At 40.3% G+C, this 24,019-nt stretch overlaps 1 protein-coding gene across 1 annotated transcript; it reads left to right on the plus strand.

Annotated features, from left to right (window-relative positions):
• Nucleotides 1–189: 189 nt before the first annotated feature.
• CCDC38 (coiled-coil domain containing 38) lies at nt 190–23,752 on the plus strand. Its single transcript, XM_075275878.1, is given in 15 exon segments — nt 190–238; nt 1,082–1,176; nt 1,663–1,846; nt 4,827–4,894; nt 5,778–5,941; nt 10,626–10,706; nt 12,744–12,912; nt 12,963–12,978; nt 13,472–13,564; nt 14,720–14,793; nt 16,441–16,592; nt 17,266–17,401; nt 18,430–18,632; nt 20,560–20,653; nt 23,639–23,752. Coding segments are annotated over 15 exon segments (1,692 nt in total).
• Nucleotides 23,753–24,019: the final 267 nt, after the last annotated feature.

A 24,019-nucleotide genomic window follows, 5' to 3' on the forward strand; every position in this document is an offset into this window, starting at 1 on the left:
ATATCATCATTACACTTACACATCTAAGTTTCATTCCACTCCAATGACTCCTTGGTGCGTTATTTTTTTGTCAATGGGTGTGTATCTTTATAGAGTTCAGAGCTACATTTTTGTGATATAGTGAACCAAATCCCCTACAGCTTTCGCACAATCTTATAATTATGTTTTGATGTGTTTGCAGACTGAAGCATGTCTAAGTATACAGCTCCCCTTCCCCGCCTTTCAGATTATCGTACAGGTATGTTGAGTCAATTCTGAAAGTTTTCAGCATGATGAGAAATAGCATATACAACAATAGAAACCAAAAAGGAGAAAACCTGATAATATATAAAGTATAAGTCTATACTTTTGGTGATCCTCCAACTCAAAGTAAAAATTTGACCAAACATAGCCATCTACCAATGTATGAATCATGCGGAAAGAAAAGTATTTCTTGCAGCACTTTACTCTTTGCATGACTTGTGCGGACACCACGCAGAAAACAAACGGACCGCATCATAGTCTATGGGGTCCATGTGTTTTCATTGCTCACTGCTTTTTAATGGCATTCGGTATTCAGTAAGTGGGATCCCCAAGTAGACTTCCCAAATGGAATACTGAACGCAGATGTGAACTGGGCTTCAGCTGTATTGGCCAGCCTCCAGAGCCTGGTATACGGCAGACAGAGCTGGAAGCAGAAGGTGTCGTCCATTATACAGTGGTGGCATCAGTATACTGCAGTTTAACTACCTTTCCCTTCAATAGGAGCAGAGCTGCAGTATTCCGCTGCCACCATTATACGATGAATAGTGATTTCTGACTCGGGTCTGTCTTCTGTATACCTTCCAGGCTGGAGGTGGGGTTCAATTATCTCCCCAGCGATCTGATACTGATGACCATCATCTTCAAAAATGTCCTGACATCCCCTTTAATGGCCTTTTCTTTAGATGATGTCTTTTTATACTTTCTCACTAAAAATTAAATATATATTTATATTAGTTAAAAATATATACCTAGGGTATCCCTTCTTCATATGACTGCATGTAAATATATTCTAAATATCTAGTAAATATGTTTAGTTCTGTCCCATATCTTTTTACAGTTACATGTAAGAAACATGATGCCCTTACCTCAAACCCCTTTGTGTGCCGTGATAAGGACTTACTTACTTTTAGGAGTAAAGAGGTAGAAGCAAAGGTGAGTTTACATTTCAGTGTGTTGACTGTGTGACATAGGCAGCCGATAGTGGATCCACCATGCTACCAAACTGGCTTGGGTTGGGGCCACCTCTAAGGGATTATCTTTACAGTACAAACATGGCCAATATTGATAAATGTGCCCCACAGACTGCCATGCACTCCTAGGAGATGTAGTTCTTTCATAGATAGATAGATAATATGTCACATGGTACAAGTATGTGCCTGCCCACAGAAAATAAAAGAAGTACAGGCCTTATGCACACTACCAAGTGTGCAGCCTGAGCTTCTTCCAAATTATGTTTCAATGCTCCATTATATGTTAATATTCATAGAGAAAGTGTTTTAATATATTGGTATGAACAGAGCATCGGAAGAGCCTCAAGCAGCACACTCAGTTGTGTGCATGAGGCCTTATATAGTATTTATTATTAGCTCTCCTTATTTTTGCTGCTGTTAATTTTTTTTTTTTTCAAATATAATATAGATGGAGAACAAAATCCTCTTCAGAGATATGAAAGTTTGCAATAAGACAACATATTCCTTCAGGGCAAAATCTGTTTCATTTCCTGTAATAGATATTCTAGAAAGTGATGCAGGATCTAATGAAGATGAAGATAAACACCAGTTGTCTAAAAAATCCGATCAACATTCGTCTCTTTCACCACCAGGTTGTGAGATATTTTTTGACTTTATTCATCACTTCATTCTTTAATTTCATGTAACTGGCTACAGTTCAGAGTTTATTCAGCTTTGGGTGGCACTTAGCAGGGGGGTGAGGCCTCCTATACTGTAACCAGACAAATTCATTATAATTTACTTTAATGTGGTTGTGGAAGCATAGCCTTCTATCTTTTCAACTTTCCTGATTGACATAAAGTGATGTTTCTCCATATCTGGAGGAAGAACACGCCTGGATATCTTCTTCAACCGGCTCCAGAAAGACATTGCTATAGGGTCCTTCTACATCTAAGAATGATACTTAAAATAATTAAAAATGGTAATGAAAAATACAAGCTCACGCAGTTTTATCACTATGTCACAGCTGTAAAACTGCAAAAAAGTGACTTAGAGGTCTCATATGCATAGTTTTATCTATATTTAATAAACACTTGTAATAGTTTTAGGCCAGGGCCCCTCAGACCGGAAATGCCGCGATTTGCCCGCAGCGAAGACGCTGCAAGAAAAATCGTGGTATTGTACAGTGCAGGCAAAGTGGATGGGATTCATGCGAATCCCATCCCCACTTTGTGGAAAAGATCGCAGTGCGGACAAAGCCCGTTGCGGCTTTGCAAATTGCAGTATGTCAATTATATATACGGAAATGCCGGCGGCTTTACCGTAGATATAATGTTAAGAGAAAGTCCACAGAGGAAAACTCTTTGAACTTTCTCTTAAAAGCGCTGCAGAACAAACTGCAATTCGTTAACGCAGCGGTTCTTCCCGCAGCGCTTTAGTGCTGCGGATATGGCCCGTGGGGCCTTAGCAGTGGCGTAACTACCACCATAGCAGCGGTAGCAGCTGCCACAGGGCCCGGGACATTAGGGGCCCGGTGACAGCTGCTACCGCTGCTATCATTATGCTCGGAGGTCTTTTCGGACCCCTGAGTATAATGATCGGGGCCCCCTGTTGGTGGAATACTTTCCACCAACAGGGGGCCCCGAAGCTGCAGCAACGGCTGAGACTCAGGAGCTGCAGGTCTGGCTCCTGTCAGCGCTGCAGGACGTTCCCCCTCTCTCCCCCCTCCCCTTCTCTGTCTGTCCTCTGCCCACCAATGAGAGGAGGAGGCGGGGCTTATCCCTGCCGAGCTCCTGCACAGAAGAGAAGAGGAAGAAGCTGCTCCAGGAAAATGAAACTGAAGCTACACAGGTACGTACTGGGGTTACTTATTACTATCAGGCATTTTGGTGGATTACTTGTGTTTTAGTAACTCCATGTGCCTCATAGTAATAGCAGTTAACCCCATCATCTCCCTCACATTAACCCCTGTTTGCCTCACCATAAGAGTTACTGATATGTGAGACATTTGGGGGTAATAGTAATGAAGATACTTTATTATTACCTCCATGTCTCTCACATATCAGTAACTCTTATGGTGAGGCAGACAGGGGTTAATGTGAGGGAGATGATGGGGTTAACTTCTATTAATATGAGGCACATGGAGTTACTAAATTGTAATGCACAGGACCAGATTTTTTTTTATCCACAATTTGTCCTGGTATAGCGGTCAGCGGTGACAGTATTTAGTCCTGTAGGGGCCAGTAAGGGACATAATACTGTGTGCAGGGGCCACTATTGGGTATAATACTGTGTGCAGGGGCCACTAAGGGACATAATACTGTGTGCAGGGGGCCACTCTTGGGTATAATACTGTGTGCAGGGGCCACTAAGGGACATAATACTGTGTGCAGGGGCCACTAAGGGACATAATACTGTGTGCAGGGGCCACTAAGGGACATAATACTGTGTGCAGGGGCCACTAAGGGACATAATACTGTGTGCAGGGGCCACTATGGGACATAATAGAGCGCGCAGGAATGCGTAGGAGGGACTCGGTTGAGATCTTCGGTGTCGGGGGGGCCCCATGTCAAAAGTTCGCCATGGGGCCCTGCCATTCCTAGTTACGCCACTGGGCCTTAGCCTTAATGTTTCTCTCTCTAAAAGGATGAGCCAGGTATGGCTTATTAGCTTCAGATGAAGCACACCTCCATGTCCAATTACAGAATCTCTGAGCGAAGTGACTTGGTCACTTTTTCATATTAGCTCCCTCTGGTGGCCGACATGGGAAATAGTCAATATTATTAACGAATGGTATCCTCATTACAGTGCAAAAAAAGATAATGAGAATTTAACTATTTATTTCATTATTAAATTAGAAACAAATAGAGAGATATTATTTTTAAGAACGGTCACGTTCTGTTTCAAAACAGGAAATATGACAGTTGAGGAATAATTAACATTTTGTAGGCATACACCAGTGTGCAGAAGTTATAAGTATGTGTAAAGTGCTGTAAACTAAGAATGCTTTTACAAATAGATACAATAATATTTTATTTTTGTCAATTAACAAAATATATAACTGAACAAAAGAAATCTAAATCACATTAATATTTGGTGTGACCACCCTTTCCCTTCCAAAGTTCATCAATTCTTCTAGGTACACTTGCACACAGTTTTTGAAGGAACTCGGCAGGGAGGTTATTCCAAACATCTTGGAGAACTAATAACAGATCTTCTGAGGATGTAGGCTTGCTCAAATCCTTTGATGATCAGGGTTCTGTGGAGACCAAATCATCACTTAAGGACTCCTCCTCCAAAGGATGATCACATCAAATATTGATTTGATTTAGATTTCCATGCCCCCACAGTTTAATGTCCCTCTTCATCCGACAATGTTTAAAATAAAAAAAACACTGATATTCACCTCTCCTCACTCCCCTGCTGCTCTGTCTCGGGTCTCTTTTGTTCATTCACGTAGTATTTCTTTAATTTTAAAAAAATAACCTATTAACACGAGCATTCTTACTTTTCAGCATTTTTTCAACACCTTCCTAAGATTTTGGCGCAGCACTGTAGATCAACACTATTCATAAACCTTTCACTTGCATTTGTATTGTGTTGCCTATTAAGTTTTTCTAAATTTTTGTTTAGGTTACCGGATCAGAAACCAATATTTAAGAGATTACATCGCTCAGAAGAGAGAAATGTTTCGTACTCAGGTATTTTAACAACCGAGAACAAATATAATAATGAAATAATTTAAGATTAGCAGCCAGAATAATGTGATCGCATGCAAAAATTAAAATTCAACTCAATTTGCTTTTCATTTTGTCTCCTGTAGCCAACAGAATATTAAAATAAGCAAAAGTCCTTCTTCATCTGTCCATAGATTAATGCCCCTCCTTCTTCGCCCAGTTTAATGTCCTTCTTCATCTGCCCCCCAGTTTATTGTCCCCTTTATCTGTCTCCAAAGTTTAATATCCTCCTCTATCTGCCCCCAAAGTTTAATGCCCCCCTCATATGCTCCCAGTTTAATATACCCCTTATATGCGTATTCCAGTATATTGTCCCCCCTCCATCTACCCCCACAGTTTAATGTCCCTCTTCATATGCCCCTGAAGTTTAATTTCCCCCTCATATACCCTTCAGTTTATTGTTCCCCCCAGTTTATTGTCCCCCCGCCAGGTGCCCCCACAGTTTAATATCCCTCTTCATCCGCCAACGTTTAACATAAAAAAAACACTGATACTCACCTCTCCTCACTCCCCTGCTGCTATCTCAGGTCTCTTGTCCCGCAGGGTTGAGGGAGCTGTAGGTGTGATATGAGTGACATCATCACATTGCGCCTACAGCTCCTGATGCTGGAGTACGCAGCAAAACAGTTGTGAGGCAGGAGCTGTCTGTTCCTGCTTTACCACTGTATTCATCTCATCTGCGTCCTCTCTAGCATACCTCTGGCATACTTCCTGCCAACATGACCCAGAATCCAGGACTGTCCTGCAGAATCCAGAACAGTTGTGAGGTTTGCTAATGGTTGGTGCCGCCTAAGCATTATTAGGTATAGGCTGCTATTTGTGATATTGAACTGTCTTATTCATGTAGTTTTCTATAGACACAAAGCAAGATGCAATAAAAGAGATGAAGGCAATTCTTTCAAAAGAAAAAGAAAAAATAAGTGATGCTGAGCGAAAACTTGAAGAGGAGACAGAAAGATTTGAAGAGTTTTTGAAGGAAAGTGACAGAAATGTAGTGGAGGCTGTGAAACTGTAAGTATCTGCATACATTTTTTCTTAACTAGTTTAGGCTCCATTCAGATCACATTTTTAACATAAATTTAGCAGATCTGTTTAATGGTTACAAAATTGGACGCATCTATTTTTTCTATAACTGGATATAAATAACATGATTTGAATGAAGCCTAAGGCTGGGTGCACATCTGCGCCAGAATTTACGTTTCGAGACTGTCACATTGAATGCCTGTGATGAAAGAAGCCCCACTTGTGTATCATTACTGGATTATATTGTTGATATATTGCGAATGTATATAGCATTAGTGAATATAGTATTTATGCATGTGTCATTGTTTATTACATTAGAATGTTTGTATACAAGTAATATCAGGGGATGTGAAAGGTGATCTGTTTCTTCCTGCATCACATGACCAGATATACTGCCAAGACAGGTTTATTGCTTTAAAAATTCTTGGCCCTCCATCAATAAGCAGCCTGGCATAAGAGAGGGGAAGTTGTGTCTGGACAGTGACCTCATGACCACCTGTGAGATACTCATCTTTCCAAGGTGTGGAAAGATGAGTATCTCACTGATGAAACCAGTGATTTCCCAGCTTTCCAAGGTGTGGAAAGGAGGAAGAAGAGGTACCCTGGATGGGCTGTGGCTAAGTATCAGACATGAGCTTCACATTACAAAAGACTTTGAGTTATTAGTTTTTTTTTCCTCTTATTTAAAAAAAAAAATAATTAAAAAAAATAAAAAAATAAAATATATATATATATATATATATATATATATATATATATATATATATCTCCCTATATTATAAAATTGAATTTCTGTCTGTCTGTCTGTCTGTCTGTCTATCTGTCTGTCTGTCTGTCTGTGCTCTAATGCGAACCAAACGACTGCACCGATCTTCACCAAATTTGGTACAGAGATACTTCAGATATCCGGGAAGGTTTAAGACGAGACTCCAACTCGCTCGGACGTACCGTTGCTGAGATACAGCATTCCAAACACAATGCCCCCCCCCCTTAGCCAATACAAACCTGCAAGTCTTTCACTCATATTCCAACTGCAATACACACGGTCACTCCACATACACAACCCAACACTGATATCCAAACTGAGATACATGCATCAGAGGATTAGATACACAGGTCAGCACACAGTATCACACGCCAGAGGATTAGATACACGCGTCTGCACACAGTCCCACAAACCAGAGGATTAAATACGCGCTTCTGCACACAGTTCCACATGCCGAAGGATTGGATACATGCGTCTGCACACAGTACCACATGCCAAAGGATTGGATACACACATCTGCACATAGTTCCACACACCAGAGCATAAGATATCAACATCTGCACACAGTACCACATGCTGTAGGATTAGATACGTGCATCTACACACAGTTCCACATGCCGTAGGATTAGATACGCACCTCTTCACACAATACCACACAGGGGAGGATTAGATACGTGTGTCTGCACACAGTACCACACTTTGGAGGATTAGATACATGCCTCTGCACACAGTACCACAAGCCAGAGAATTACATACATGTCTCAGCACACAGTACCACACGGGGGAGGATTAGATACGCACATCTGCACACAGTACCACATGCCAGAGGATTAGATATGTGCATCTGCACACAGTACCACACAGGGGAGGATTAGATACGCGCATCTGCACACAGTACCCAATGCCAGAGGATTAGATACGCGCATCTGCACACAGTACCACACGCCAGAGGATTAGATATGCGCGTCTGCACACAGTACCACATGCCGTAGGATTAGATATATGCCTCTTCACACAATACTACACAGGGGAGGATTAGATACATGTGTTTGCATACAGTACCACACTTTGGAGGATTAGATACATGCCTCTGCACACAGTACCACAAGCCAGAGAATTATATACGCGTCTCAGCACACAGTACCATACAGAGAGGATTAGATACACGCGTCTGCACACAGTACCACATGCTGTAGGATTAGATACGTGCATCTACACACAGTTCCACATGCCGTAGGATTAGATATGCACCTCTTCACACAGTACCACACAGGGGAGGATTAGATACGTGTGTCTGCATACAGTACCACACTTTGGAGGATTAGATACATGCCTCTGCACACAGTACCACAAGCCAGAGAATTAGATACACGTCTCAGCACACAGTACCACACAGGGAAGAATTAGATACGCGCATCTGCACACAGTACCACACGCCAAAGGATTAGATACGCACGTCTACACACAGTTCCACATGCCGTAGGATTAGATATGCGACTCTTCACACAATACCACACAAGGAAGGATTAGATACGTGTGTCTGCATACAGTACCACACTTTGGAGGATTAGATACGCGCATCTGCACACAGTACCACAAGCCAGAGAATTAGATACGCGTCTCAATACACAGTACCACACGCAAGAGGATTAGATACGCGCATCTGCACACAGTACCACATGCCGTAGGATTAGATACGCGCGTCTACACACAGTTCCACTCGCCGTAGGATTAGATACATGCCTCATCACACAATACCACACAGGGGAGGATTAGATACGTGCATCTGCACACAGATCCACACACCATAGGAATAGATAAGCATGTCTGCACACAGTACCACATGCCGTAGGATTAGATACGCACATCTGCTTACAGTTCCACATGTCAGACGATTAGATACGCACATCTTCACACAGTTGTACACGCCATAGGATTAGATACACGCGTCTGCATACAGTACCACATGCTGTAGGATTAGATACGTGCGTCTACACACAGTTCCACATGCTGTAGGATTAGATACGCGCCTCTTCACACAATACCACACAGGGGAGGATTAGATACGTGCATCTGAACACAGTACCACACTTTGGAGGATTAGATTCATGCCTCTGCACACAGTACCACATGTCAGATAATTAGATAAGCGTCTCAGCACACAGTACCACACGGGGGAGGATTAGATACATGCATCTGCACACAGTACGTCACGCCAGAGGATTAGATACACCTGTCTGCACACAGTACCACACGCCAGAGGATTAGATACGCGCGTCTGCACATAGTACCACATGCCGTAAGATTAGATATGCACGTCTGCACACAGTTTCACTTACCGGAGGATTAGATACGTGCCTCTTCACACAATGCCACATGGGGGAGGATTAGATACACACATCTGCACACAGTACCACACGCCGGAGGATTAGATATGTGCATCTGCACACAGTACCACACCAGCAAGGATTAGATACTTGCGTCTAAACACAGTACTACACGGGGAAGGATTAGATACAGCTTTACTCAAGGTATCCATAACAACTGATCACAGGTTTTTCACTGATATCCAAAATGAGATACACATAATCACATGACGCTTATGGACATACACACAAACCACATACAAAATACACCAGTGCAAAATTGGACATTTCTTATGGGGCCACTACACAAACATAAAATGTAATATACCCGTGCGAAGCCGGGTCCTCCCTCTAGTATATATATATATATATATATATATATATATATATATATATATATATATACTTATAGCACTGAACCGCTTGGGTATTAAATTGTTAAATTAAACTGCACTTTTTGTTTTCACTATGAACCAATTACTTTTTATAAAGTGTGTTTGCATCTGACTGATGGAGAAACACATGAATATGTGAGTGGGATTTCTGCTGAGCCCAAGGTCAGTAGTGGTGGCAGCGTGTATTTGGGTTGTGTGCACTGTGTTGGAATGTAATTTATGATCAGTTTGCAGCCTGAGTGAAGGGTGAGCGCAAAATTGAGTGAGTGGAGTTAATTCAATGTCATATGCTAGGACAGTTTATAAATGACAAGTTACCAAAATCGCTGGATGAAAAATTGCTGCAAGTCTGACTTTTTTTGTCTGGGTAAAAAATATACAAATCTATTCTCCAGGATGGAATTAGGAGAACCCTAATTCCCTGTAGAGGGCAGCATCCTTAACATCATGAACGACTCAGTTATAAAGTATTTTAATCATAATGTTGATTTAATTGCCAAATCAGTATTTCTGTCCCAAAAGAAACAGATTCCCAGCTATGGACAGCGCTGTTTCGGCCTATTGGGCCATGCTCAGCATAGCGTAGGGATACTGATTTGGCAGAGTGAGAGACTATAGACCAGGGTCAGGGGACAATTGTACACATCAGGGAGAGTGTTTGCCTACATAGGCAGTACGGAGACTTACAAGTCATTCCTGCTCCGCTAGGGATTCTGAGTAAAAAATATGCAAATCTATTCTCCAGGATGGAATTAGGAGAACAGAGTGCACTCTGTACACCACCCTATAGAGGGCAGCATCCTTAACATCATGAACGACTCAGTTATAAAGTCTTTTAATCATAATGTGGATTTAATTGCCAAATCAGTATTTCTGTCCCAAAAGGAACAGCTTCCCAGCTATGGACAGCGCTGTTTCGGCCTATTGGGCCATCCTCAGCATAGCGTAGGGATACTGATTTGGCAGAGTGAGAGACTATAGACCAGGGTCGGGGGACAATTTTTTTGTCTGCTGATTTCAGTTTATTCCATGTGGTCCATTGGTCGCTGTTTGTGTCCACTGTTTTAGCGGTCCGTTAGTCCACCCAAGTACAAGTGTAAACATAGTGTTACGTTGTTTATTATACAGTCTTTATTTCCTTACAGTGCAGACCAAAAAACAAAAGTCAAACTCAAAAAAATTGCAGAAATCAAGAAGGTCGCTGCAGAAATTCTGACACTAAAAAGGTAAGGCTCCAGCATGGCTCTTAATGACTACTTATGAGTTAAGGTGTAGCCAAACCTTAGGCTGAGGTTATTGGCAGAGTAAAGTGCTCATGTAAGTACTGTATATAACTATGACTCAGGGCAGCAATATGGAATATGTAGGTCCCATACAGCCAAATGGCAAGGTCCCATTAGATGTCTTCCATCCGCCATCTTGTACCCCACTATGAAAACTGTTGAGTATCTGTAACGGGTAAGGTTTTTTTTAATAATATGAGCTCATATAGATGGGAAAATAAGGGGCATAACATGCATAATCTTTATATATATATATATATATATATATATATATATATATATATGTATATATATATATATAATATAAAGATAATGAACTGTGGGTGGCAAATGACAGGGCCGTCCTGTGTCAAGATGGCGGCCCTGTGGTGGTTAGTTCTGTCAAAACTATATTGGTATAAGCAAGACAGACTTAACCATAAAGCTCGTTGATGTACAGTATGTATATATATATATATATATATATATATATATATATACGGATGATGTAAGTATGGATATATAGATAATGAACCGTCACTCGGTGTTATGCTGGTGCCTGGAAATAGCCTCTCACCGCCATATCAGTATAATCAAAGAAATTTCCGGCACTCAATGAGTATGCTTCCAAAAGTGAATGTTTATTTTGACAAAACGTTTCGGTCTAGAAGACCTTCGTCAGTTTGTCGGTAGGAGATGTGAGTAGCAGGAAGCCAAATGTAGACACCTTCATTTCTGGATTTCCCACATGTGTACATTTGGCTTCCTGCTACTCACATCTCCTACCGACAAACTGACGAAGGTCTTCTAGACCGAAACGTTTTGTCAAAATAAACATTCACTTTTGGAAGCATACTCATTGAGTGCCCGAAATTTCTTTGATTATATTAGTATGGATATATAACCACCTGATGCTTAAACGATGCAACAGGCAATAACAGGAGAAAAGACCTCTTTCTAGTGGTACCTGTAGGAAACCATTGTTTTATCATTTATTAGATCTTTGTTCACACTAAGGTGTGGGTAGTGGCTTTTTGTCAGGTGGCAATGGATTTTACTAGGCAAAAATAACACAGCTTGCTGTGCTATTTTATCCAGTATTTTTGATTGAATCTTCAAGTGAGGTTCCAAACAGTGCGAGTTACAGATACCAATGAAGTGTAAGGGAGTGTTCACAAAAGTGATTTGTTGTTCACTCGACAAGTTCCACAGTTTTGATGATTCTGGTTGATTATTCTAGTATTAGATTACTCCCATATCTGACAGTTGTCCCTCCATCTCTTTATAGGATATATTTTATAGAATTACAATGGACATTAAATGGGTTGTATCTTATGGACACTTATGCCCAGTACACAGGCACACTGGTACTCCATACACAATGTAGCTTTATGAGGCGTTTCAGTCCTATGTCCCCTTGATCACTGTGGGACCCAGGGGTCAGGCCCTCAATGATCAGACAGTTGTCCCCTGTCCTGTGGATAGGGGATAAGTGTCCATAACAGCATAACACCTTTATCTTAAGGTGAACCAGTCATATGGGAAATGCAGTGTAATCTATAGGCATTTTGGTATAGAGTAGGAGGAGCTGAGCAGATTGATATACAGTATATTTATAATTTAATTTAAAAAATTATAAGGAAAGATTATAGCTCACCGCTTCTGTTGGTTTGTAAATGTAGTCCAGTGGGTGCACGGCCAAATGGCTCCGGACTCCTGGAGCTCAAGAAGTCCAATCACATGTAAGGAGTGCAGACCTAATTTCTTTACATGTGATTATATTTATAATTTGTTTATTTAAATTTTTTTTAACTTAAATTATTAATTTACGTCATATTAATCTGTCTGCAACTTGCTTTACCTCTGTGACAGGTTCCCTTTCATTAATAAAGCAGTACATTCCTTCAGCACTTAGTGGGGCTCTTTCGGGGTATCACTATGGGGCTTTATGGTTTCCATGTACTTCACAGGGACTAAATGTAATTCTTTTTTTACCCACAGAGACATTGCCAAATGTGAAGAGACTCTTAAAGAGTACAAATTGTATGAACATTTCCTCAGGGAATTGTCTCCATCAGAATGGCGGGATGCTCAAGATCAGAAAAGAATACTCAGGGAAGCTGCAAAGAAAAAAGAAAGAGAAAAAAGACTCCTCTTACCTTTACTACCAGTAATAAGTATGTTTTACGCTTTTAAAGTTTAGTTATAGATCTATAACAGAGCACAAGGTGAGGCTGCAGCTTGTCCTAGAAGTAGCAAACTGGACAAGCAATCTGGCTGCCATCCATCTGTGTATCATGTGCTCAACACAGGGTGGAAGCTAGAATATATGTAGCGGAAGCCTCCAGTCCTCATGTAAGAGTTTGTCTGATTAAGTTCAGATCCAATATGCCACCTATTAACAAACTGAAAAAACTCTATCTGTAAGCTTATGCGACTGCATTTATTAGGCTGGGTTCACACTTATGTTGCCTTTTTGGTGATGGTCCCTTACATTTGTTTTCTAACACACTGAACCATTATTTTTTCCATAAAAAAACAAACAAAAACATTAAAGTGCATTATGACAGATTGTTTAATTTGTAATAATTAATAAGGAACATGTTGTTCTGATCCTCTTATGGATCAGACTGGAAAGGCAATTAGCTATGTGAATATAGCATTATACATATTAGCAATTTCTTTGTATTGGGTTATTGATGCTATAGTTATTGCTCTTGTAGGGGCAGCTGGAAAATTAATGAGGATACTGTCTAAAGCAGATCCTATGAGAGGACAAAGATCTCGTAGGTCATCGGTTACTGAAAGTAGGAGATCATCTATTAGGTAATACAATATTGTGCAGTAGATTTATTCATTTATTTCCAGTTGCTTACACATCATTCAGCTTCCTCCACAGCACATGCATTACGGCCAGTGTATTACTATAAAGGAGGCTGAGTAAAGTGCACTTGCCTGCCCCTACTGTACATAACTGAGCTCACATCTAATGTGTGCTTGTGCTCTAATACTTATGGCCCTGTCACTCCACTTGTCTTTGGTTCTTACAATCTATCCACGGAGCTTGCAATCCAATCCTTGCCATTGGGCTTATATGCAGCTGCTTTCAGCCTAATTATTAGGTTGGAAATTTTGCAGATAAACCCAGGAGCAGGCATTGCAAACTCTATGGACAGTTGGCAAGTCCTAATCCCTGTCTTTAAATACACTACTACTCCATAATTTATTTTATTTTTCAAATTGGTGCACTATGCAAAAAGATGTAAAGAAGAATATGGTGGCTTCCTGTAGCCATCCGTAGAGGAAGATCAGTATCTAACTACATAACTAGGAATGGCTGGACCGCAAGGCAAACATTTGACATGCTCCCCCCCTCCCCGACCGCTTCCCTGCACAAACCACATTCCTGCACACACTATTATGCCCCATAGTGGCCCCTACACACACTATTATGCCCCATAGTGGCCCCTGCACACACTATTATGCCCCATAGTGGCCCCTACACACACTATTATGCCTCATAGTGGCCCCTACACACACTATTATGCCCCATAGTGGCCCCTACACACACTATTATGCCCCATAGTGGCCCCTACACACACTATTATGCCCCATAGTGGTCCCTGCTCCTGTTACTTATGCCAGTTTTATGGTGTAAGCAATTGTAAATGAGCTAGGCCACTGAGGCTCACCTTTCCGTGGCAGCCTCACATACACTCCGCCTATTTTTTAATTTATGAATTCTTGACCTGCAAAAAATAGGGGAAAAGTGACAATTTTTGAAACAAATACACTGTGCCAAAAAATTATCTTTTTTATTACAGCAGAAAACTGCTTTCAATAGTAAATGTGTCTATGTTTTAAACCTATGCCTGTACTGCAATTTTGGGGCTCTGTGTCAGAAAAATACTACTTTGATTCCTATGAAGAAATATTAAGAAGTATACTGACAAAAGAATTAACATTTTTATTGGAATCTGATTCTAGAAGTCCCAGTGAAGCTTCTACTGATGAGCGAGAAACACATACTAGCGATTCAGACAGTGAAGAAGTAAGCCTGTATTGTCACATTGAGTTAATGGTTAGAATAATCATTATTTCATGTTTTAGGCTTATTTGAAGGCATTCTTGTAGAAAAAAAATAGAATATCTTACAGTGAGAATATAGGCCTAAATGATACCAATGTAGCAGGTATTATGGGATGAAAGCCCCCCCTTGTAACTTTACTACTTTTGAGGTTAGGGAGGTTCTACCTAATTCTTAGGGTACAGGTGAGAAGGAAGGTTTGACAGAACAACACACTGACTTTTCTCAGGCTTTAGTAATCTGGGCGTTGGTGAACCGAGGCCCTAGTAGAAAAGTTATATGAATCTTTGGTTTAGGCATGTGGGCAGATTTATAAATGGGGATATCCATTTTTTAGTATCGATGGACTAACCTTAGACTAGGTCATCAATATTAGATCTGCATGGGTCCTTGGTGTAATGTTTACATACCACAAGCTGTGTTGCTCACTCGCTAAACTAGTACTGAGTTTAGGTACTGTAATGGTGCTGCATATAGACTTCATTGGGACAGCACTGCAGTACCTACACTCACTGATACAGTTTGTATGGCAAGTGGCAGCATGATCACCGGACCCCCACCCACAGATCTAATATTGATGGCCTAATCTATGGATAGACTATCAGTACTAGAAACCAGATAATCTCTTTAAGACTCGAAAGGGGAACATTACTTGGGAGATGTTCACTTATCACTAATAAGAGATGACATTACAGACAGTAGGTGACTCAAAGAGGCGATACCATCTACCTGTCAAAAAAGGGGACCCTGCACACAAAATAGCTTTCTCTTTAAAGAGGTTAACAGTTTTAGCAAATAAATGTCAAGCCTCATGCACACAACCAATGGTCTTCCAACTGATAATTATAGAGCAGGTCCTATCTTGTGCTATGACCTCAGAACAAAAACCCCAAAGTCAATGGGGGACAGAAGACACGTGAATGACACTCAGATGTCATCCAAATGCATTCCGCTACAAAATCATCAACCCTCATGGTCTTATTGTTTATATAATGAGGAAACAATCCATGAGATGGAAAGTCCATGTGCGCAGCTTGTTACAAGACAGATCTGATTACTAAGATTTGACTGTAATGAGCTGTAAATATGAGATTAAACCAATCTTGAGAGATTTCTCTAGCATTTATTTACTGGATAATTGGCTAGAAAGACTGCTATCTTCTTTCAGGTGGCGAGGTATTATCATCATTCTTCTCGGGGAGCATTGCCTAAAGACTTGGTACTAGCTGCATCTGTAGAAGGATAATCTGTGGAGATGATTTATTAAATGGCCAAAATGAAAAACTCTCCATGTTGCCCATAGCAACCAGTCATTGCACAGCTTTCATTTTTCAAAAGCAAAATCCAAAATGTGATTGTTGGTTATGGGCAAAAAGACTATTTTTCTTTCAGACAGTTTAATAAATCTGCCTGATTAACTTTCATGAGTTTTCTAGATAAGTGCTGTTTATACATACATTATATGAGCTGACAAGAGTCAAGGAGTAAAGCAAGGATTACTTATTTGCCATTGTGCTGTTATTTATGTCCTATGTGCCATAATATCTGTGTCTGACACATTGTGAAATGTAGTATTTGCTATAAATATAATCTTCTATTATCTCTACACAGGAGCCTGAACTATATTTCACTGATCCTCAACAGCTACTTAAGATTTTGGCAGATCTTGAAGAGCAAAATGCAATTTTGTTAAAAAAGGCTCAAGAATTAGAGGAAACTATGCAAGAAATCAAATCAAGAGAGATCATAAGTCAGGAAAGAATGTGAGCGTCTTTATCTTCTTACATAAGAATTCCAATTATATGCTTACATTTTCTATGTACCATATTAACCCCTTCCTGCAGTTACCACTGAAGGACATACACAGAAATGATCAAATGACCAGGTCTGTGGAGGTCCTCAAGCTACCGAATGAGAAGTAGAGTGCGAGCTGCTGGAGCTCCTTTGAAAGTGTTCGGGGTTCTGTATTTGTTTTAGGTTCTCTGGTCTAGACATTTGTATTTAGGAGGTTTTGTCAGGTGAATGGAAGCTGATCAGCACTAACCTGGAACTACTACACAGAGTCCTTTCTCTTTAGACCAGAAAACCCCTTTAGGCTGAGGCCACGTGTTGCATAAATTCTGTTTTTTTCTATTAGCCAAAGACTAGAGTAGATTTAGCAGAAGGGAGAAGTATAGTGGCTTTCTTTATATTTCTCATTCCTTTTGAAGCCACTCCTGCCTTTGTCTAAATAAAATTTCAGCAACACAAATTGCAGCTTTTCTGTAACATATGGCCTCAGCCTTACAAAGTATTATATCTGCACTGTATAACAGGTTTAGTGTACAGTATATGTTAGCTGAGATGTTCTCATTTCAAATATCCCAAACAATTGTCATTAATACACAATTCAGATGAAGTATTCTTTGTTCTTATTCTCGACTGTGTGACTTATAGGAACCACAAAATAAAAATTCTTAATCAACACAAGGACATGTTTTCAGAAGCTCTGGCTAGAGAACAAGAACAGATTGCAGAACTCGAGCTGAAAACTAAGATGTATTCTTTTGGGAACATGAGTTTAGAAGATCAGGTAATTTTTTTTCTGTCTATACTGAAGAAAGGAAACGTTGTAGCAAAAAAACTGGATGATATCACTAAATGGAGAACATATAACAGCACTATCGCTAGGTTCACACCTGCGTTCAGCACTCCGTTCTGTGCTTTCCGTCTTCTACATGCAAGAAGACGGAAAGCACAGACCGGGTCCGGCCGTGAGCGGCGGTGAGCGTTTTATGCTCTCTGCCGCGAAACTGTTTTTTTTAAATCCGGACACAGAGTACTGCATGTCCGACTCTGTGTCCGGATTAAAAAACCCGGTTTCGCGGTGGAGAGCGTAAAACGCTCACCGCCACTCACGGCCGGACAGCTTTCTCACCCATTCAAATGAATGGGTGAGAAAGACTCCTGCAGGCTTCCGTCTCCTGCTCTGTTTTATGCAGGAAACGGAAACCTGCAGAACGGAGTGCCGGGTGCAGATATGAACTAGCCCTATGTTGTACTCAAATAATATCACTGCAGCTGACATCTACAAGAACCATTGGATTCTTGTATCGATGTGACATCTCTGTGTCCATAAACCATATCACCGTGTATGTCTCCATGGTTTTCTATTAGAATGTTAAAATGTATTGTTTACTGCTTGTTCATTATTAAATGATGTCTGTCACCAGAAACCAGTATGTCAACCCAATACCACAGATAGATGGGTTAGGGCCGTGGTGGCCAGCCTATGGGACGCGTGCCAGAGGGGGCATTCAGCCCCCACTGTGGGCTTACATGTTGTCACCCCAGCCAGAAATCTTAAGCGCTGTCTCAGATCCCCCAGTGACGATGCTAAGCTGTAAGGTAGGCCGCACTGACAGTGCTATGATATACGCCAGCAATATCTCTACAACCGGGGCACACACCGGCAAAGCTGACAGGTACTGAATTCATGCACTGTCAGTTTTCTAGTGGCATATAACACTGCTAATGTCATAGGACATGAAAGGTACTCTTTAAATACACAAGAACTGCACAAATGTTTATACAAATACGTTTGGTTTTTTTTAACAACAGGATAAAGTATTATCCACCCTGAAGAAAAAAATTACAGATGTATATAAATGTTGCATAGGTGAGGCCCAGGCTACGATAAACACTGTGCAAATGTTATCAAGCATTGAAAATCGACTTGGAGAATTGCAAGACATACTAGAGTCACTTCCAAAGGAAATTGTTTCAGCTGCACTAAAGGCAAAGCAAAGGGAAAGGAGGATGAGGTAAATATATATGAATTCAATTCATCCAATTTATTGGCAGAGTAGATATTGAACATGGGTCTTCTTGCCAGGTCTCTTCAAGGCACAGTGAATGGTAATTTTTACATTAATGCTTGAGATCTTGTTATATGCTGCGTTGTTGTAGTTCTACAGTAGAGGTCTGTACATACACTGGACAAAAGTATTGGGACACCTACACATTACACCTATAGGTGCTTTTATGATATCCAATTCTAAATCAGCTTCCACTAGTCTGGAAAGGATTTATACAAGATTTCGGAGAGTGTCTAGGAATGTTTGCCTATTTTTCAGGTCAGACACTGATATTGTATGAGAAGGTCTGGCTCACAATCTCCATTCTGATTTATGGCAAAGGTATTCAATAGGGTTGAGGTCAGGACTCTGTGCAGGTCAGTTCTTCCACACCAAACTCACCCAATCATAACTTTATAGACCTTGCTTTGTGTATTGGGGGTACAGACATGCTGGAACTGAAACAGGCCGTTCCCAAGAATATATGTGTGTAGTTGTCCAAGATCTATTGATATGCTAGCAGCTGATAAGTTATGAAATTGTGTTTCTCTTACTTATAAGTAAAAGCACCTGTGTCCTCAGAACTGAATGCAGATTTAATTACATTTGGAATGCTGAGGTAAATTAACTAAGTTTAAGACAGTGCAAAGGTAGATTAGACCATCTTCAAGGGAGTCTATCACTGCCCCCAACTACATTAAACCGCTCCCATACTGCTGTAGATGCTGCTGGAAGAATACAAACCATAGCTTTCTTATGTTTCAGAGCCCCAAAGGAAGGAAATGCTTGTGTGACCGGCGCTCCATTCACTTGTATGGAGCTTCTGAGACTGCCACATGTAAAAAGAAACATAAGATGTTGGAAAAAAAAAAAAAAAGCTAGGAAAAATGCAGCAGCAAAAAATTCTGCGAAATGCTTGTGTTTGTCACTGCTGTTCCTCTGTATATTTTTGCTTCCTACCATCTAAGTCTATGTAGAAAATGGTGCAGATAAAATTAACATGCTATGGTTTTTTGGCTTTAGATTGAGGCCTCACAAAATGTAGCCTTTTAGTCCGCTTCAGAAATGTAATAAAGCCTAGTTCACATGGGGCAAAATGGTCAGGATTTTGACATGGAATCCGCGTCAAAATCCTGTTGCCTCTGGGGCAACACGGTGGCTCAGTGGTTAGCAATGCAGCCTTGCTGCTCTGGAGTCCTGGGTCCGAATCCACCAGGAACAACATCTGCAAGGAGTATGTATATTTTCCCCATGTTTGCATGGATTTCCTCCCATTCTACATACTGATAGGAAAATAAATATACATTGTGATCCCAATATGAAATCAATGGGAGTTGGTCACTTCCGTTTTCCGCAAGTGGTTTGTTCCCGCTCGCAGAAAAAAGAAGCGATCTGCCCTTTTTTCAAGCGGATTCAGCCGCAGCATCTGCCTCATGACACCATCCTCCGGACTAGGCTCATTCATTTGGGCCTAATCTAGAGCAGAAAGCCACGACGTGAACTAGTGAACCCCCTGTGGCCCTAAGGCTAAGGCCCCATGTTGCGGAAACACAGCTGTTTTTGTTGAAGATTTTACTGCAGTTTTTTGAGCCAAAGCCAGGGGTGGATTAAGCAGAAGGTAGAAGTATAAGAACTTCATATATATTTCCCAATCCTTTTATACCATTCTTTCCTCAAAAAAACGCAGCACAATCTTCAACAAAAAATGCTGCGTTTCTGCAATGTGGGGCCTTAGCCTAAGACACCTTCACCTGTTCCTGTGATTTTATGGAAAAGAAATAATGTTGCCATTTTTAATGGTGTTCTTTTCTATTATTTGTTCCCAAAACTTCCATCGCTCCTCTACTACTTTTGTTTACATTAAATTATGTAAAACATTAATAAATTGTTTCAGAACTCGCCAAGAAAGACTGAAGGATGAATTAGAAAAACAAGAAAAACGCATGATCCGAGCCATGGAAAGAGCAACTGCATCTTCATGCAAAACTGTAAGTATATAACACTATATCATTCTAATATGTATTGCAGGTGCAAAATTGTTTAAAGATCATCCAGATGGAGGTCTAATATCTATGCCTGCAAACCTTTCCTCAGCCGAATGCCACATGAATCGTTCAAGTCATACCCTATGGCGACAATAGACTTTATATTACAGTTAAAGGGGTTATTCAAGATAAGACATCAATACTAGAAACCCGGGTAACCCCTTTAATTTAAAATTTTCACTTTTTTAAAGTTTTATGTATTTTATATTATAAATTACTAAACAATATCTGGTAGAAAATTGGTGTTTCAGAAGTCCAATGCCCTTGCCAATGATTCTAGTGCATCCTCAGAGCACAAATTGAAGCAGACACGGATTCTCAAAGGAGACTTCTATTTTCTCTCACATGGAAGTGTTTCTCGTAGGCTTTTTATTTCAGGATAGTCAAATAAGTGCTATATACAACTAACATCTAACCATAAAAATATCAAGCATGTGGCATGTAATTGTGATATCCAACACACACACACACACACACAACAAACAACTGACTATCTGACATGGTTGTGGTTTAGTTTACCAAAACCAGATTGGTCAGGCTGGATATTTTCATCTGGCTGTTAGACAAAAATATCAATACACGATTGGCTTTTGGCTTATCATAAGCCAACTTGCACAGACTCATTGCGCTCCTTTAACAGGGAGGTTTCATTAATATTGGGATTGTTCGTATGAATGATCCCATGATCGATAAGACAGCCTAAGGCTTGAATCAAACATGCAGGTCTTAAGCTAAAACCAATGGGAGACAGGATGACATAGATGAAAAATAATTGGATCGATGTGAGCAAGTTCATATGGATTTACTGAACCGACTCTCCATTTCTATTATTTGTTAGTTGCCCATCCCTAGATATAAGCATCTTGCAGCAGGGACTGGAGTCGGTGCCGCGATTTAGAAAGAGAATCCGCTATGCAATAGTTAAAAAACAAAAAAGACTTAAACACTTCTCATGATAATCATTATTTTTACATTATTAGAAGCCACATGCATGTTAGAACAGTCCCTGCAGCTTTGTACTATGGAGCCAGGTGCCCTCTGCGTTCTATTATGTGAGGCAGTTTTAGAGCCCTTTCACATGAACGTATTCAGGTTGACATGTATTGTCTGTTGTCAGCTGCCTGACTGTGGCTCCTGTGAGCTAAATTTTCAATATGAGTAATTTATTATGCTGTGAGTTTCAGTAAGATTCTGTGAATTCAGTTTAGTGGACCACAGTCAGACCGGGAAATGTGACCAACACAGACTGGATTGTTAAGTCCGGAATATATTCATGTGAAAGCGCTCTAAGGCCCTATTCACACAACAGTGACGTCTTTTACAGATCTAGCGGCTGTTAAAAACAGATGTACATGTTCATGTTTAATGGCCATTTTTCCATCCGTTCCAGGTTTTTTTTGGCGAGTGTAGCACATTTTCGATCAGCTTTTAACTGTCAGTGAAAAAAAAAAAAATTAACTTCATTGGGCTCTCTCTTTTGACCCACTTATCCATTTTTAATGACTGTAAAACAAACAGCATTCCATTTTACATGCATTAAAAACAGATCCATGGATTTCTATAGGGTTCATGTCTGTGAAATTAAACATAGCATGTGAAAAACAGTCATGTAGACACAATAACGTATTCTCAAAATGACTGACATCCATTGCAAAACCAGCCATTTTTCATTGTTGTGTGAATAAGGTCTTAATCACACCACTGTGATGCAAATCAGTTGTGAAAAATAACCATTTTTTATGCCCGATTTGTACCCATGTGGCTCCTGTTTCACGGATCCCTCAAGACTTGAGTTTATGGAATGATCTGTGAAAAAAGCCAACAATAAGACATGTCCTAACAGCCCATTAAAGCAGAAAGTTACATAGTTAATGAGGTTGGATAAAGACATTAGTCCAAGTCCAACCTGTAACCCTACAGTGTTGATCCAGGGGAAGGCAAAAACCCCCATGAGGCTCATGCCAATTGCCCTATTTCAGGGGGAAAAATTCCTTCCCGACTCCAAATCTGGCAGTCAGTATAAAAAAAACCTGGATCAACGTGTCCTTAAAATCTAGAGACCATAACCAGTGATATTTTTCTCAAGAAAGGCATCGAGGCCCACTTTGAATGTTAGAAAAAAAAACAGTCGTGTGAATAACCCCACTAACATCAATTGATTTCAATGCAGCCATTTTTCACTGTCACATGAAAAGGCCTTTTTCCTCTGCCGGTTTCAGAACAAAACTATGAACAATAGACAGATCCCTTTATGGTCAGACTTTGTGTGTTACCACTATTTTAGCATTCCGACTCTCCATTGTTCTTGTCCTCTGACGGTCCAGAACAATGGAGAAGCGGTTGGTGTTAACCTAGTGTAAGTAATACAATGCTTCTAGGGAAAATGTTGCACATCCAGTGGACACTTGGTTTTCTAGTGTATTCATACTGGAAAATGTTCTGTAAGAAATTAGAAGTATGTTGTATGCATAAGACTATTTTCTAATTGAATAATTTGCCAAATGAGATGAACTTCCATGTAATGCCCGATTACTAGTAACTAGTGGCAGCACTTGTATAATGTCCTAAATGTGGCTACAAGAGATGACGGCAAGGAATAATTTTATCTGCATGTTCTATGTTAGGGAGACGGTATAGCAACTAATCTTCAACTACTCAAAGATCAGGGAAAACTCACAGAGACTGGACAGGGAGAAAAACTCTGCCATACAATGATGGGGAGGAAAACTCAGTCACACAATGGGCAAATATAGTGTCAATTAATTCTGAATACACCTATAAGCTTATTCTGAAAAGTCACCAGAAATAACAAGTCCGCTTTAAACCACTAAGAATGTACAAGTTTGGTTGCTGATATAAATGAATAAAATACATTAACAGAAGCCATTTTACATTATGCTGCTAATATATTACAATATCCGTCACCAGGTAGGGAGGAAGCTTATGAAACGTTCCAATCCTCCACCACAATCGAGAAGACAGAACATGGCTGATCAGAAGCTTGCAGCAGAAAGACTGGAAGATCAGTATTTCTTTACTTAAATATTATATTCCTTCAATTGCCAACCCTCTCTAAACATGGATGTTATGCAAACCTCTTTTTGTTTTTAATTATAAAATTAATCTAAATGATACAATAGGTGCTCTCATTTTGGCCATGTGGATATGCTATAAATGCCCACTGTTCGTACTCCTGACATGTATAACCTAGTAAGGCCTCATACATAGTTTGTCAGTGTGCCATGCTTTGTGATCAGTTCATAGTTAGGTTAAGGCCCCATGATGAGGAAACACAGCTTTTTTCTTTTT

Source organism: Leptodactylus fuscus, chromosome 5 (assembly GCF_031893055.1).
Source record: "Leptodactylus fuscus isolate aLepFus1 chromosome 5, aLepFus1.hap2, whole genome shotgun sequence".
In the NCBI taxonomy this organism is placed as follows: Eukaryota; Metazoa; Chordata; class Amphibia; order Anura; family Leptodactylidae; genus Leptodactylus; species Leptodactylus fuscus.